Consider the following 15,319-nt stretch of genomic DNA (forward strand, 5'->3'; position numbering starts at 1 on the left):
TGCTGGGATTACAGGCATGAGCCACCAGTCATGCTTCTTTCATGTCCTTTAATATATACTTTCTTGTCTTTAAGGACATTGATACTATTTAGGAGTTCTGATCAGATTTTTATAGACTATTTTCTCTAAATTTTCTTAATTTGCCTGATTCTTTAATTAGATTCAGGTTAAACATTTTTGGTAGGAATACCACATAGATGATGTCTTTCTTGGTGCAGCTCATCAGAGCACATGTTGTCAGTGTACCAGTGATGTTAAGCCTGATGACTTGGTGGCCCACGTTTTCTTGCTGCCTGTGGTGTGCCAGGCACTATGATAGGCAATGGGTTAGGGAAAGAGAGGACTGAGGAGTGGGGAGTAAAATTAGAGGGGTGAATAGACCACAAACCACAATATTTCCTTTAGGCAGCTCATAGTCCAATAAGGAAGACAGACCTATGAACAGATTATACATACGAAAAACACTTAAAGCAAAATGTACAAAAAGCTGTGGTCATGCTGTGGGGAGAGGAAATTGCATCACTGAGTGGGGTGGGGCAGGAACTCTGGGGGAGAAAAAGACTTCAGAGATGAGATAACATTTGAGTGGACTTTTTGAAAGATCTGTGTGACAATTTAACAGGTTTAAAAGGAAAAAGACTGACAGATAGAGGGAACAGCATATGCAAAAGTAAGAGGTATGAAAGGCAGCTCCTTCATCAGGTCAAATAGCTAATGCATGGTAGGTTTAATACTTAGGTACAGCAAACCACCATGGCACACATTCACCATTTATCTATGCAACAAACCTGTACATTCTGCACATGTATCCTGGAACTTAAAGTAAAATAAAATAAAGTTTAAAAAAATAAAGCAGCTCCTTACCACACAGATAAGAGTTTGGTCTTTTGTTACCAAAGATGGTGAGGGGATGTATATAAAAGGGACTTTCTGGGGCCGGGTGCAGTGGCTCACACCTGTAATGCCAGCATGTTGGGAGGCCAAGGCGGGCAGATCACCTGAGATCAGAAGTTTGGGACCAGCGTGGCACACATGGTAAAACCCTATCTACTAAAAATACAAAAATTAGCCCAGCATGATGGCATGCACCTGTTGTCTCAGCGGCCTGGGAGGCTGAAGCAGGAGAATTGCTTGAACCTGAGGGGCAGAGAGTGCAGTGAGCCAAGATCATGCCACTGTGCTTTAGTCTGGGAGACAGAACAAGACTCTCTCTCAAAAAGCAAAAAAAAAAAAAAAAATTTTTTTTTAAAGGGACTTTCCCATCCCTGACATTTTCCTGATGACTAATCCTAAAAACAATCCCTGATCCTAACATGGGCTTATTTGAGCTTGACAGTTCACCAGATGGTTTGACTTTCTTCTCCAGTTTATGCCTCACCACAGGCCTTCTAGTTAAGCCAGACAGGCATGACTTTCCTACTTTTCCAGTGAGGAAACTGAAGCTCAGAAAGTAATGTGACTAGCTCAAGTCCACAGGCCAGTAGATGCCAGAGCTGGGGCTCAGAAATGAAACCTAAGTGTTCTATTTACCAAAGTAACCTGGTTGCTTAGCACTTGGAAGCTTCTACCTCCAGAAGTCCAGACACCTCACCTGTACTTCTTGCACCAGAGGACAGGTCTCCTCCAGCTATGCCCCCACTCCCCTGAAAGCCTTGTATTCCCTGCTGCAGATTCCCTCTGGCCCCACCAGGAGAAGAAGATGGCCTGTGAAAAATTAACTGATATTTTTGATGTCTCCAGGTCAATGTTCCTGTACCCATGGCTGGAATATCCAGACAGGACCAAAGGTGAGGCTGGGAAGGACAGAAATGGAGCCAGGAGCAGGAGCCTGAAAAAGAAATGCTACCTGGCTCCTACTCCCAGGCAACGATCTAGGTGAGTTCGGCAAACTCAAGGGAAACATCAGGGCAGGGCCTTAGACACTTTGATGGCTCTGCACAGTCCTCAAGGTAAGTCTCAGGCTCCTCAGCAGGGCCTACAGGGCCCTCTAAGATGGGACACTTGTGTGTCTCCCTAGCTTCTGCTTCCACACCTGCACCCTGCTCTTTACCCTCAACTCTCATGCCTCCAAATCTTTGCATAGAGCGTTCCCTGTGTCTAATGCTCTTCCCACTTATCTGTCTGGCTAGCTCCTGTTTGTATTGAAGACTCAGCTTGTGCAGTTTCCTCTAGAAAACTTCCCCTGATCCTCCCAGCCAGGTTAGGTACCTCTCATGTGTACCACTTGTGTCTATATCTATCTTCACATTTGTTTCCCTCTGTTAATCACTAAGAAACACTTCTGTCTCTCCAGCTAGAACAGTGGTCCTCAAAACGTGATCCCATGACCAGCAGCATCAGCATCTTGTTAGAAATGCAAATTCTCAGCCAGGCACGGTGGCTCACGCCTGTAATCCCAGCACTTTGGGAGGCCAAGGGGAGGCCAAGAGTTTCAAGTGAAACTCTTGGTCTCAAGTGATCAAGCAGGGGCAGAACACTTGAGACCAAGAGTTTGAGACTAGCCTGGCCAACATGGTGAAAGCCCATCTCTACTAAAATTACAAAAATTAGCTGGGTGTGGTGGCACATACCTGTAATCCCAGCAACTCGGGAGGCTGAGGTAGGAGAACCACTTGAACCTTGGAGGCAGAGGTTGCACTGAGCCAAGATCATGACACTGCATTTCAGCAGCCCAGGTGACAGAGCAAGAATCTATCTCAAAAAAATGGAAATGCAAATTCTCAGACCCCACCCTTAATCTAGTGAATCTGATACTGTGGGTATGAGTCCCAGAAGTCTGTGTTTTAACAAGCTCTCCAAGTGATTTTTTTTTTCCAAGTGATTTTTTTAAATTGAGGGTTAGGGGGTGGTCTCACTATGTTGCCTCCTGGGCTCAAGCAATCTGCCTGCTTTGGCCTCCCAAAGGGCTAGAATTACAGATGTAAACCACCATGCCCAGCCTCTCCACATGATTCTAATGCACACTCAAGTTTGAGAAACTGAATGACACCAGTGGTTTTCACCCTCAGCTGCACATGAGAATCTTCTGGGGAGCTTTCCAAAATGCCTAGGCCCCACCTCCACAGAATTTGATTTGTTTAGTCTGATGAAGGACCTAGACATGTTCAACGTTCCCAAAAACAATTCTAACATTCAGCCAAAGTTGAGAACACCCTGCTAGACCAGTTTCTCAAACATCGAAGTACAAAGGAATCACCTAAGGACAGTGTTAAAATTAAGATCCTAATTTAGTAGGCCTGAGGTGAAGCCTGAGATTCTGCATTTCTGAAAAGCTCCCAGGCTACAGCAATGCTGCTGTTCCACAAATAATATATTGAGTTAGGAAGGTAGTAGAAGGCTATGAGCCTTTCAAAGGTAGGAATTATGCCTTACTTACCTCCCCGGTGCCTGGTGAAATACCTGGTATTCGTAGTCACTAAATGCTGAATAGATGAATGCCTGAATGAATAATTCTTTAACCCACCTTTGCAACTGCTCTCTGTCTCTCTTTTTTTTTTTTTTTTTTTTTTTTTTTTGAATCTTGCTCTGTTGCCCAGGCTGGAGTACACTGGAGCAATCTCGACTCCTGCAACCTCCACCTCCCAGGTTCAAGAGATTCTCCTGCCTCAGTCTCCCAAGTAGCTGGGACTACAGACATGCGCCACCACCCCTGGCTAATTTTTTTTCAAGTATTTTTAGTAGAGATGGGGTTTCACCATGTTAGGCTGGTCTTGAACTCCTGATCTCAGTTGATCTGCCCGCCTTGGCTTCCCAAAGTGCTGGGATTACAGGCAGGAGCCACCATGCCTGGCCTGCAACTGCTATCTCATTTGAACCACACACATACTCTTATTCCTCTTGCCAGAACTCAGAAAAGCCATGGCTCCTGTTCACCTGCCCTTGTCCTGCTACCAGGTAAGACCCCTTACTTTTGCAACCCTGGGAGCTGTATCAAGTAGGAGGAGCAGCAAACTATCCCTTCCCGTTCAAGCCAGCTTACAGAAACCTGGCATTCACCACTGGGGCTGCCATTAACTCTGTGATCTTGGACAAGTCACTTCCCACTCAGAGCCTCAGGAGCTTCCTGTGTCACAGACCAACCCCTGTCCACCTCCCTTTGTAGAGTTGCTATGAGATAAAGTCTAGGAGGCCATGGCTATGCAGAAAGTGCTTACTAATGGGAGTCATTTTTATTAGTTAACACAGGGACAGTTAGCAACCCTCACAATTCGGGTTACCAGATGAAACACAGAATGCCCAATTATATTTGAATTTTGGATAAACAACAAATGGTGTTTTAGGACAAACTTGTCCTGAATATTTCATTCATTACCTAAAATCCAAATGGAATTTGACATCCTAGTATTTTTTTGTTTGGAAAGGGGAAGCTTTTTTTTTTTTCCTAAATCTTCAATCCTACGCAGTGTGAGTCAATGCTCCATTTTTTGAACTTATGCCAATTACTTGAGAACCCTTATTATGATCTTCTCAGTATAAAGTTGGGAACCACAAGCAGAAGCCCCTTTTCCGTGTTTCCCAGATCTGTTGCAAAGAGTGAAGGAAAGGCTTAAGAAGAAACAGGGATAAATCCTAGCCAAATCTTCAGAGATAGTCCCTAACCCACTCAAAATCCTCCATTACAGTGAAAGCTGTAGTTTCACAATTGTTTAAGAGATAGATTATGTTAAGAAAGTCTGTTTCCCACATAAACTGTTAAGTTCCATGAGGGCAGGGATAACTGCAACCCCAGTACCCAGCACAGTACTTGGCACATAGTTGGTACTCAAATATCTGAATGAGCAATAGTCTGTCTTTTCCCCACTTTCAGCCACATCCTCTCCACACCTTGCCTTTCATCTCCCTACCCAAATGTCATTTTCAAAGAGATTTAAGATCCTCAACTAACCAAACTATGTACTTAGATCAATTTACAGATCACCAGTGGCTTCACAATCTGGGTCTCTTTTGATCTTCACAACAACCTTGGTAGGGACACAGAACAAGGATTATTACAGATAAGAAGACTGAGACCTTGGTAGGATGAAATAACTTGCCCAAGTTATGCAATGGGTGAGGTGGTAGCTGTGACTCCAGCCCAGATGAAAGGCTAAAGGGCATCTGTCTCACCCTTCCCTTCCCTCCCTTTACCCCCTCCTCCCCATACCCCCACAAGTAAGGGCCTAGAGGACCCCTCTGACTGCTCTGCCATTTACAACCCCCAGGCGCCAAAGGAAGAGTTTCCCCCAAGTCCAGAGTGCTGGAGGCAGCATCCGAGCAAGCCAAACTCAGTCCCGTACTGCTACTTCAAGAAACCCGAGATCTACACGCACTGGCATGACCTATATGACAAGCGAGAGGAACGGAAGGCTGAGAAGATGTTGAGGAAAATAAGAGATCACCATAGGTGTGTTTTGCTGGCCTCCATATTCTCCTCACTCACCCTCCACATCTTCTAGGAAAGTGAGGAAGGACAAGGAAGGGGTGGGCCAGGGAGTGAGACAAGTCAGCCCATAGGTCCCAGAGAGGAATTGGGGTCATAGGGCAGCTTGGCTTGGCTCTGCTTCACCTGGCTCAGCCATCTTGGCTTGGCTCTGGTGGATATCAGTGAGTCCTCATCTGTCTTCCTCTGGTCCCATGTCTGAGGTGGGCTGCAGCCCCATGGCACAGGCAGGGTTGCAACCTGAGGAGGGAAGGTACAAGAGGACCAAAGCTGCTGATACAATTTCTCACACAGGTACATTCAAGAGGATACCCACATCCAAACGTTCCATCTCCCCATGAGCAAGCTGACTATGAAATCTGAGATGCGGTCCAGGCCCTTAGACCCTACCTGGGACCCCCTGAAGTGGCAAAGATTAAGGGTCAGGACCATATGGGAGAGGGCATGGGGGACTCCCTCCCTGTGGGTGCCCTTACCTTGGGCTCACACCATCCTTCAGCCCTCAGTCCTTGCCTGAAAAACAGAGGGAGGGTAGGAAAAGGGATTGGATTGGATGAACTCCTTTTAGTTTGAAATTCTGTTTTCTTCTCTGTCTTCCTTTGCACTGGCTGCCTTGGATGGGCAGGAACTCACAAAAAGCCTGGAATCTCCCAGAGAGGAGGAGCAGTTCTATGCAGCACAGGTGAGAAGAGGCAAGGATAGAGGAGGGTAGTTATAGTCAGGAGTTGGCCAAGCTGGAAAGTAAAAAGCTGCTTGACACAGGTGGAGCACAAACTCCACCTGTGTCCAGAGAACAGTAACTCCTGGGGACGGTGTCCAAGGTCCCTTTCTCTTTCCTCCATCCCTCTTCCTGCAGGCTCTGGGATGCTTACGCATCAGTGACATGTTTGTCATGGAGGCACTGCAGCGGGTGGTGAGTCTGAGAACTGCTGGAGTTTAGGAAAGAAGGAAACAGGGTCTGAGATGCGTGGCATATGGGCACAGAAAAGCCTCCCCAGGGTGCTAGGATGACAGGCCAGATCCAGTAACGGCAGAGCCACCACCATGCAGCATGCCCCCATTGCATGTCCTTGGCCTCTTAGAAGAGCAGCTGGATCTAAAAGATGGGGAAGGAAGAATCTGAAGATTCCCCTGGTCTAACAGAAAAGACACTGGACTGACAAGCCAGGGAAGTCTGAAAGCCAGAACAGAGTACATTCTCTGGAAAGCACCACATATGTACACATCCGCTTACCACTGGGAACATGCATTCTTTGTATCTATAATCTCATTTAACTCTTACACCACCACCAGGAATTAGTATCTGTATTTTTCTAATGAGAAAATGAAAACTCTGAGAGATCAAGGGACTTGCCCAAGGCCAAGTGGCTACTAGATACCAGATAGAGATTTGAACAAACATCTAACTCCCAACTGCATTGTTCCTTCCATTGAACAATTCTGCCTGTATTCCTTACCTGAGAATAGATAGGTCACTTTCTAGGCTTCACTTTCCTCCTTTGTAACATGAAAAGTTAAGATGAGACAATCCCTAAAGCTCGGACATTCCATCACCTTATTATATGTTTCTACCACCTGCCTCTTAAATTAGGCCCAAACTGGTCCAGAGAAAGTGAAGTACGAGGCCTACCGAACCCTGGCCATCCTGGGTGAGTATGTCCTCTCCCTTGGAGGGGAGTTCAGAAAGTGAACCACTTTCTCCTTTGGGTAAAGACAAAAGGGTGAGGAGCATACACGTACTCAAACCTATCATTTGGCAAGGTCTGAGAACTATCCCAGGTATGCTGAAGAGAGAGGAAGGTGGGGTGAAAAGGGAAAAGAGATTAGAGAGAGGGAGAGGGAGGGTTCTTGGAATTGTGTTCATGCTCAGCCAGCTGCCCTGGTATCCTAGGAAGATGGGCAACACCTTGGTACCTACAACTTGGAACTTAGATCTCGACAGCACAGTGGAGTTCAATGGGTCCTTGCAGAGGGGCGGTACCTGTGGCTGTGCCCTGACTTGAGGACCCTCCCTGTCCAGGTTGCCTGAATAAGCATGTGATCCGGGCTCTCATCAAACAGCTGAAGGAGAAAAATGAGGATCAAAGGATGGAGACTCTGACGGGGCTACGAATGGCTCTTAACTCCTGGGCTGCTGTCTCTAAAGACAAGGTGATTGGGAGGATAGTCTATAATTGGGGGCAAAGCTGGACAAGGTAAGTGATAGGTTTAGCTGTGGATTGGGTGAGGAAGAGGGTAACTTAGCTCTTAGCTTTGATAGAGGAAGACACTGTCCTGAGCAGTTCCCTCAGGAGTTGAATAGACGCATATGGCTTGGCCGCTTACTAGTCCCCATTTCTGAAATGCCAAATTTCAGAGCTACAGTTTGTACTTAAAATGGAGAATGGAGACAATACAGATGGTTCCTGATTTAGATGTTTGACTTATGATTTTTCAACTTTACAATGGTGCAAAAACAACACACATTCAGTACACTTCTTGACTTATTATGGGCATGGCATTACATCCTGATAAACCCATCCATGGGATGTCATTGTAAATAGAGGATCATCTGTAATTGTCTGAAAGTACTGTTAGAGGGCTAAATGAGATAATGTATGTAAAACACCTAGCACACACAGTACAATGCCTATGCTCTTTAAATGGTAATCATCCTTATTATCATCTCTAAAATAACCTATTTTTTTTTTTTTTTAAAGACGGGATTTCACCATATTGGTCAGGCTGGTCTTGAACTCCCGACCTCAGGTGAGCCGCCCGCCTTGGCCTCCAAAGTGCTTGGATTACAGGCGTGAGCCACCATGCCTGGCCTAAAATAACCTATTAAGGTAAAACCTGTCAAGAAGGGACAGGGCCCAAGAGAGTCCTCAGACCCTGAGAGTTTCAGACACAGACCCTGCCTTGTTCAGCCGAGTCATATAGGAAATCCTGCCAGACTTGCTATCCTCTCTCTTTGGCATCCTTCATCTGTGGCTAGGAAGTCAAAAGATCAGGAAACCAGTATCCTCAGATGTTGTTAGATTGCATCTGTGTTAAATTTTCACTGGTAGATGTACTTATGTGAATCATGAAAATTCTACTTATAACTATAAAAGTGAATTGTGAACGTAAAATGGTTATGCTATTTGGATAACGGCACTAGGCAGCATTTGTATAATAACTAATGGCAAAAATTCATGGCTACAGATGTATAAATTAAAATATTCTTTGCACTAAAAGATTCCCTTTATTAATGTTATAGAAGGGGGGATGCAACAAGGAACTAATAACTTGTATGACAGTGTCAAATATTATTTTTAGTATTTCCTGTTTGGGTTTATTTGCATCTTAGAAGAGCATAATGACATTGATGAAGCCTAATTATGCCGGACTGTTTTGACCTGGTTTAACCCGGTTTAACCCTTCTGATAGGTATTTGTGGATGTCGGAGATGAGAACTGAATAATCCTTGCCTGGAGTGACACTACACTCTAGAATTTCCACTTTGGAGAATACTCAGTTCTAACTTGTGATTCCTGTTAGAACAAACTTTATTTTTCTAGCCTAGCAATGATCTAGAAGCAGAGGAATCCCAGTGCCTTTTAAAAGTTATTATATGGTTTTCCTTTAAAAAGCTCCTGTTTTTTTTTTTTTTATTGTTGTTGTACGATTTAAGAATCCATTTGTCAAAAAAAAAAAAGCTGTTTTTGGAAAGTAGAATTTATGGGTACAATATCTGTTCATTATTTACACATAAAATAAAACCATTTAAAAAGTTAAAAAAAAAAAAAAAGCAAGAGGGCCAATGTGGTTAATGTGAAGAATAGAGCAACAGGAAATGAGGTCAGGTTAAAAGTTAATAAGAGAAGTTAATAAGTCAAATGTGGCCTTCTGGAGTGTTTTAAGTACTTGGGCTTTTACTCTGATTGAAATAGGGAGCCATTAGAGGTTTTTGAGCAGAGGAATAACATGATGTAACTTACATCTCAAAAGGTTCACTCTGACTGTTGTGCTGCAAAAAGAGTGAGGGCTGGGGGCCAAAAGTATAAGCAGGGAGACCAGTTAGAAGCTACTGAAATAATCCTGATGAGATGTGATAATGGCTTGGACCATGGGGATCCCAGTGGAGTTGGTAAGAAGTGATTGAATTCTGCATATATATATATATATACATATATATATTGAGATGGAGTCTTGCTCTGTTGCCCAGGCTAGAGCACAGTGGCGTGATTTCAGCACACTGCAACCTCCACCTCCTGGATGCGATTCTCCTGCCTCAGCCTCCCAAGTAACTGGGACAACAGACACGTGCCACCACACCCAGCTAATTTTTTTTTGTAGTTTTAGTAAAGACAGGGTTTCCCTGTTTTAGCCAGGATGCTCACCCCTGACCTTGTGGTCTGCCTGCCTCGGCCTCCCAAAGTGCTGGGATTGCAGCTGTAAACCACTGCACCAGCCTCTATATGCATTTTTAGATGGTGTTTTGCTCTTGTTGCACAGGTTTGAGTGCAATGGTGCGATCTCAGCTCACCACAACCTCCGCCTCCTGGGTTCAAGCGATTCTCCTGCCTCAACCTCCTGAGTAGCTGGGATTACAGGCACACACCATCATGCCCAGCTAATTTTGTATTTTTTTTTTTTTTTTTGTTTTTTGAGACGGAGTTTCACTCATGTTACCCCGGCTGGAGTGCAATGGCGCGATCTCTGCTCACCGCAACCTCCGCCTCCTGGGTTCAGGCAATTCTCCTGCCTCAGCCTCCTGAGTAGCTGGGATTACAGGCATGCACCACCATGCCCAGCTGATTTTTTGTATTTTTAGTAGAGACGGGGTTTCACCATGTTGACCAGGATGGTCTCGATCTCTTGACCTCATGATCCACCCGCCTTGGCCTCCCAAAGTGCTGGGATTACAGGCTTGAGCCACCGCGCCCGGCCTAATTTTGTATTTTTAGTAGAGATGGGATTTCTCCATGTAGGTCAGGCTGGTCTCGAACTCCCAACCTCAGGTGATCTGCCCACCTTGGTCTCCCAAACTGCTGGGATTACAGGCATGAGCCACTGGGCCCAGCCTCAAATTCTGGATATATTTTAAAAGCAAAACTCTGAGAGGCTGAAGACAGGTTCAATGAGTTATAAAAGACAATGAGGAAACAAGGATGAAGCCAAGATTTTTGGTCTAGCAACTGAAAAGATGAAGTGTCATCAACTAAGGTTGAGAAAGCTGCAGAAGAGGTTTGGAGTTTGCCTCAGAAATCCAGTTTTAGATAAGTTATGTCTAAAACGTCTAGTGGAACTCCAAGGGAGGTAGCAAGTAAACGGTTAGATATACAATTTGGAGTTTAGGACCGAAGTCTGAACTAGAGAAGGAAATCTGGGAGTTGTTAGCATATGATGTTACTATACTAGATGAGATTACTGAGCTTTGGAGCACCCCAATATTAGGAGGTCAGGATGAAAGGAAGGAACAAGTAAATACTGAGGAGTGGCCAACAGGGTAGGAAGACAACCTAGAGTGTGGTGTTCTGAAAATCAAGTGAAGAACATACATCCAAGAGAGAAGAGAAATCAAACATATCAAGTTACGTAAGGACGGAGAACTCATATGTGGATTTAACAATTGAGAATCTTAAAAGAGCCAAATTTTTGGTGGAGTAGTGGAGGTGATTTGAGTGCTTTTAGAGAGACTGGGAAGAAAGAGATTAGAGACAGCAAGTATGGACAACTTTCCAAGTTTTGCTGGAAAGGTGGCACAGAGGTAGTCAAGTAAAGAAAAATAATAGCACGTTTCCATTCTGAGAGGTAATGATCCAGTTGTTAGAAAAATAAGGACTTTGGGCCGGGCGCGGTGGCTCAAGCCTGTAATCCCAGCACTTTGGGAGGCCGAGGCGGGTGGATCACAAGGTCAAGAGATCAAGACCATCCTGGTCAACACGGTGAAACCCCGTCTCTACTAAAACTACAAAAAATTAGCTGGGCATGGTGGTGCGTGCCTGTAATCCCAGCTACTCAGGAGGCTGAGGCAGGAGAATTGCCTGAACCCAGGAGGCGGAGGAGGCGGAGGTTGCGGTGAGCCGAGATCGCGCCATTGCACTCCAGCCTGGGTAACAAGAGCGAAACTCCGTCTCAAAAAAAAAAAAAAAAAAAAAAAAGAAAAATAAGGACTTTGAAAAGAGTGTGAAAAATAGCAATGTTCTTAAATGATATCCTTAAACAGGCGAGAAGAGATGAGGTCTAAGACACAAGTGGAGACTGGCCTTAGATAGATGGTTATAGTCCACAGTAACAAGTAGAAAGGAAGGGCACATGGGTGTAGGTGTTGGAAGTTGGACAGAAGTGGTTGTAGGAGTCTATGGAACTTCCTTTCTAGCTGCTTTTCTCAGTAAAGTAGAAAGCAAGGTCATTAGCCGAGAGTAAGAATAGAGGAAGAAGTGGTAGAGGTTTCAGAAAGGGTGTGAATTAGAAGAGCCAGAAAGAGAACAGCCCAGGGAAAAACAGTATGATTACCAGGCAGCATTAAGGGTCTACATGAGGTTTGTGTTCATACGTTATAACAAGATCAGTCAGTGTGTTTTTCTCCAGGAAGTGCTGGCACAAGGTGGAGAGTTGGATTTAGCCAGGATTGTAATTTTGTCCAGGGAGTAAAGTGAAGCAAGAGTGGGTAAAGGAGCTGAGGGGTGAGGAAGGGGAGTGATTACAGCAAGATCATGAAATTTAAGCTGGGTCAAGAGGGAAGGAGGTGTGGAGGAGTGCAAAGGTAGCAGGCTCAATGGATTATTAGTCCCTTGTGGAATCAAACTGTTGGTCTTGGGAGCTGGAAAAATAGGTGATAGAGAGTGGGATCCATGAAATGGAGACTATGGAGAAGCTGCATTTGTGGGTAATGATCAGGTCTCTCTGTGGGTAGAAAAGAGGACAAGGATATTGGAAGAGATGTATGGGATCACTCACATGTATATATTTTTAAATGACAGGAATTAACACAGCAGAAGTGTTGAAGAGAGTAACAGTGATCCATCAATGAGATAGTTCTAGAGAAATGAGATCTGACCTAGGAGCAAGTAGGTGACAGCAAGAATAAGTTAACTGGGTGAAATAATCTGAGGCACAAGATTCATTTTAGGGAGGAAGATGAATATAGTCTGGAAGCATAAAGCACAAAGCCTGGCTAAAGACACAGCCCCTTCCCCTACCAAGTACAGGCACCAGCTTGCCCTTATCCCCCTACCCATGGGTCCTCTGTGTCCCGTCTCCCTCACAGAGGACTGAAGTTGGGGATGAGGGCAAGCTGGTGCCTGTACTGCAGACACTGATCAAGGAGTCGTCCAGTGAAGCATCTCTGGAGGCAGCCCTGTGCCTGGGTTTCCTGAGGCCCTGCAGCAACATGGTCCAAGAGTTCTTGTTGCAGTGCCTATGCCAAGGACTGAAAACCCAGCGGATGAAGGTGTGAGGGGCAGGAGGCTGGGATCCCTCGGGAAACAGAAGCCACTGCTGAATTGGGTGTGGTCTGATCTTGCCATCCTGGTGGTAGAGCACTGCAGGATCCTCTGTGTGCTTATGACTATGTCCATGTCTGAGTATGGGGTCATATGGACATGTAAGTGTACATGTGTCTGTATATATCTGATAGGTATGGGTGTTTATTTATGTATATGCACACATGAACTTCTCAAGAGGCCAAGAGGCAGGAAAAAGGACCTTAGCTGTTCCTCACCAGTTCTAGCCTCAGGCCTCCAGTCCACCTGGCCAGGCAGATGTCTCTAGGCCCTGTACACCCTGCCCCACCCTGCCCCTCATAGGCCCTTAGGATGTTGGTCAAGGTGATGCATGTGCACTCAGCCCCAGTCATCAGGGCCATCCTAGACCAGCTGTGTTCTTCCAGTGTCCTTGAGGTAAGCTCTGGGCTGCCTGTACCCTTCCTTTCCCAACACTAAGACAGGGTTAGGGGATGAAGAAGGGAATGCATCTTTCACACCTCCCCTCTAACCCTCATCTCAGGACCGCTTTGAAGCCACTCAAATGCTCAAGACCATTGGGCTGGAACAGATCCAGGCACAGGGGCTAGAAGAACTCACATTTGACCTGCTCAGGAGGAAGACACATAATGAACCCTTCCTCGTAAGTGAAACCAAAGCTCCCAAGCTCAGAGACAGCCCAAACCTTTCTCTTCTTCCTTCTCTGGAGACCTCCCCTGGCCTCCTCTAAAGTATCACATTCATCCTGACCTACTCCTGTTCAACTAATCCAGCCCATGTTTTCATGTCACCTTGCCTTTGCTCAGGCAGTTCTCTCAGTTTAAAATGATCTGAGTCAGTCCTCCTTCCATAAGGCAAAAAACTGTACTATTCACGTGCATTGGTAAGTAAACCCTCTCTCCTTCTGCCTATTAAAAATACTGGTCCTTCAAGACCAGACCAAATGATATCTCCTATGGGAAGCTTTCCCAAATCACCAATCAGCATTAAACCTACCTTCCTCTATGTTCCCTTGCTTTTAAATTTACTATAGCTTGTTATAAAACTAGCTGTTACATCTCTAAAGACATTTTTTAAAAATGTAAATCAGATTGTGGCTTACCTGTGTATAAAACTTTCTGTTGGCTACCAATGCCGTGGATAGTTTATGTTGCCTCCACAGCCCAAGCACTGCTTGTCTCTCTAGCTTCATCTCTCACCACTCTCCCTGCCAGAACCACACACCAGATATGCTTAGGACAACCATGTCCTGATTTATACCTGTCATCACAGGGTAATTAGAGCACTCAGAGTGCTTAGAAGAGTCCATTTGGTTACCTCCCTGAGCTGAACTATTTTCAGCTCCCCATCCTCCCTGCACCTTCTCCTGCCTCCAGGTTTTTGAATATGCTCTCCGCTCTGCTCCTAAAACCTGACCACCCCAAACCCTCTGCCCGGTTAACTCTCATTCACCTTCCAAGTTTCAGCTTGGGCATCACCTCTTCCAAGAAGTCTTCCTGGCACCCAAGACTGACTTAGGAGACCCTCCTATATGCACCCTACACAGTACTGCAATTGCCTATTTCCTTGTCTGCTTCTTCCACCAGACTGTGAGCGCCTCAATGCAGGGACCCTATGTAGCACAAAGGAAATGTTCAGTAAAGATCTGAGAGGCACTTAAGTGTACACTCCTGTATTCTCTCTCTCTGTTGACTCATTTTGATCTCTCTGCAGGCTGTGAGGCAGGCTGTGGCTCAAACTGTGGAGGAGCTCAAGATGAGGCCCATGATGATGAACCTGGTGGAGGCGTGAGTGACCTGGGCTGGGAGCTGCCAGGGCCGAATCCTAGGCTGTGGGAAGGGGGCAGAGGCTCAGGGAGAGGGTGAGTGAGAAGGGGGCAGAGGGTAAGGGAGAGCTGAGAGCCTGCAGTGCAGCAGGTCCTCAGCTCTCCCTTGCCTGTACCCTGACCAAGCAACTCTTTGATCCTTGAGCTTTTGTTCATCTGTAAAAAGAGAGTAATAATACATATAGGTTGCTATAAAGCTCAAAATATGATATGACAAGAACTTTTAAAAGGTAAAGTTGGCCGGGAACGGTGGCTCATGCCCAGAATCCCAGCACTTTGGGAGGCCAAGGTGGGCAGACCACCTGAGGTCAGGAGTTCAAGACCAGCTTGACCAACATGGAGAAACCATTTCTACTAAAAATACAAAATTATGCTGGGCGCAGTGGTTCACGCCTGTAATCCCAGCACTTTGGGAGGCCGAGGCGGGTGGATCACGAGGTCAAGAGATCGAGACCATCCTGGTCAACATGGTGAAACCCCGTCTCTACTAAAACTACAAAAAATCAGCTGGGCATGGTGGCGTGTGCCTGTAATCTCAGCTACTCAGGAGGCTGAGGCAGGAGAATTGCCTGAACCCAGGAGGCGGAGGTTGCGGTGAGCCGAGATCGCGCCATTGCACTCCAG

At 45.7% G+C, this 15,319-nt stretch overlaps 1 protein-coding gene across 1 annotated transcript in view; it reads left to right on the forward strand.

The window, feature by feature from the left end:
* The first annotated feature begins 1,558 nt into the window (after window positions 1-1,558).
* HEATR9 (HEAT repeat containing 9) overlaps window positions 1,559-15,319 on the forward strand; it is a 15,562-nt gene continuing 1,801 nt past the window's right edge. Inside the window, exons 1-12 of the mRNA XM_032280841.1 lie at window positions 1,559-1,787; window positions 3,845-3,894; window positions 5,202-5,383; window positions 5,714-5,840; window positions 6,045-6,101; window positions 6,276-6,332; window positions 7,011-7,068; window positions 7,440-7,570; window positions 12,657-12,839; window positions 13,195-13,287; window positions 13,394-13,513; window positions 14,584-14,657. Coding sequence (XP_032136732.1) covers window positions 1,700-1,787; window positions 3,845-3,894; window positions 5,202-5,383; window positions 5,714-5,840; window positions 6,045-6,101; window positions 6,276-6,332; window positions 7,011-7,068; window positions 7,440-7,570; window positions 12,657-12,839; window positions 13,195-13,287; window positions 13,394-13,513; window positions 14,584-14,657 — 1,220 coding nt within the window. The 5' untranslated portion in view covers window positions 1,559-1,699. The remainder of the gene's footprint in view (window positions 1,788-3,844; window positions 3,895-5,201; window positions 5,384-5,713; window positions 5,841-6,044; window positions 6,102-6,275; window positions 6,333-7,010; window positions 7,069-7,439; window positions 7,571-12,656; window positions 12,840-13,194; window positions 13,288-13,393; window positions 13,514-14,583; window positions 14,658-15,319) is intronic.

The sequence above is a fragment of the Sapajus apella genome, unplaced genomic scaffold (assembly GCF_009761245.1).
Source record: "Sapajus apella isolate SASKATOON/1434 unplaced genomic scaffold, GSC_monkey_1.0 scaffold12, whole genome shotgun sequence".
Taxonomy (NCBI): Eukaryota; Metazoa; Chordata; class Mammalia; order Primates; family Cebidae; genus Sapajus; species Sapajus apella.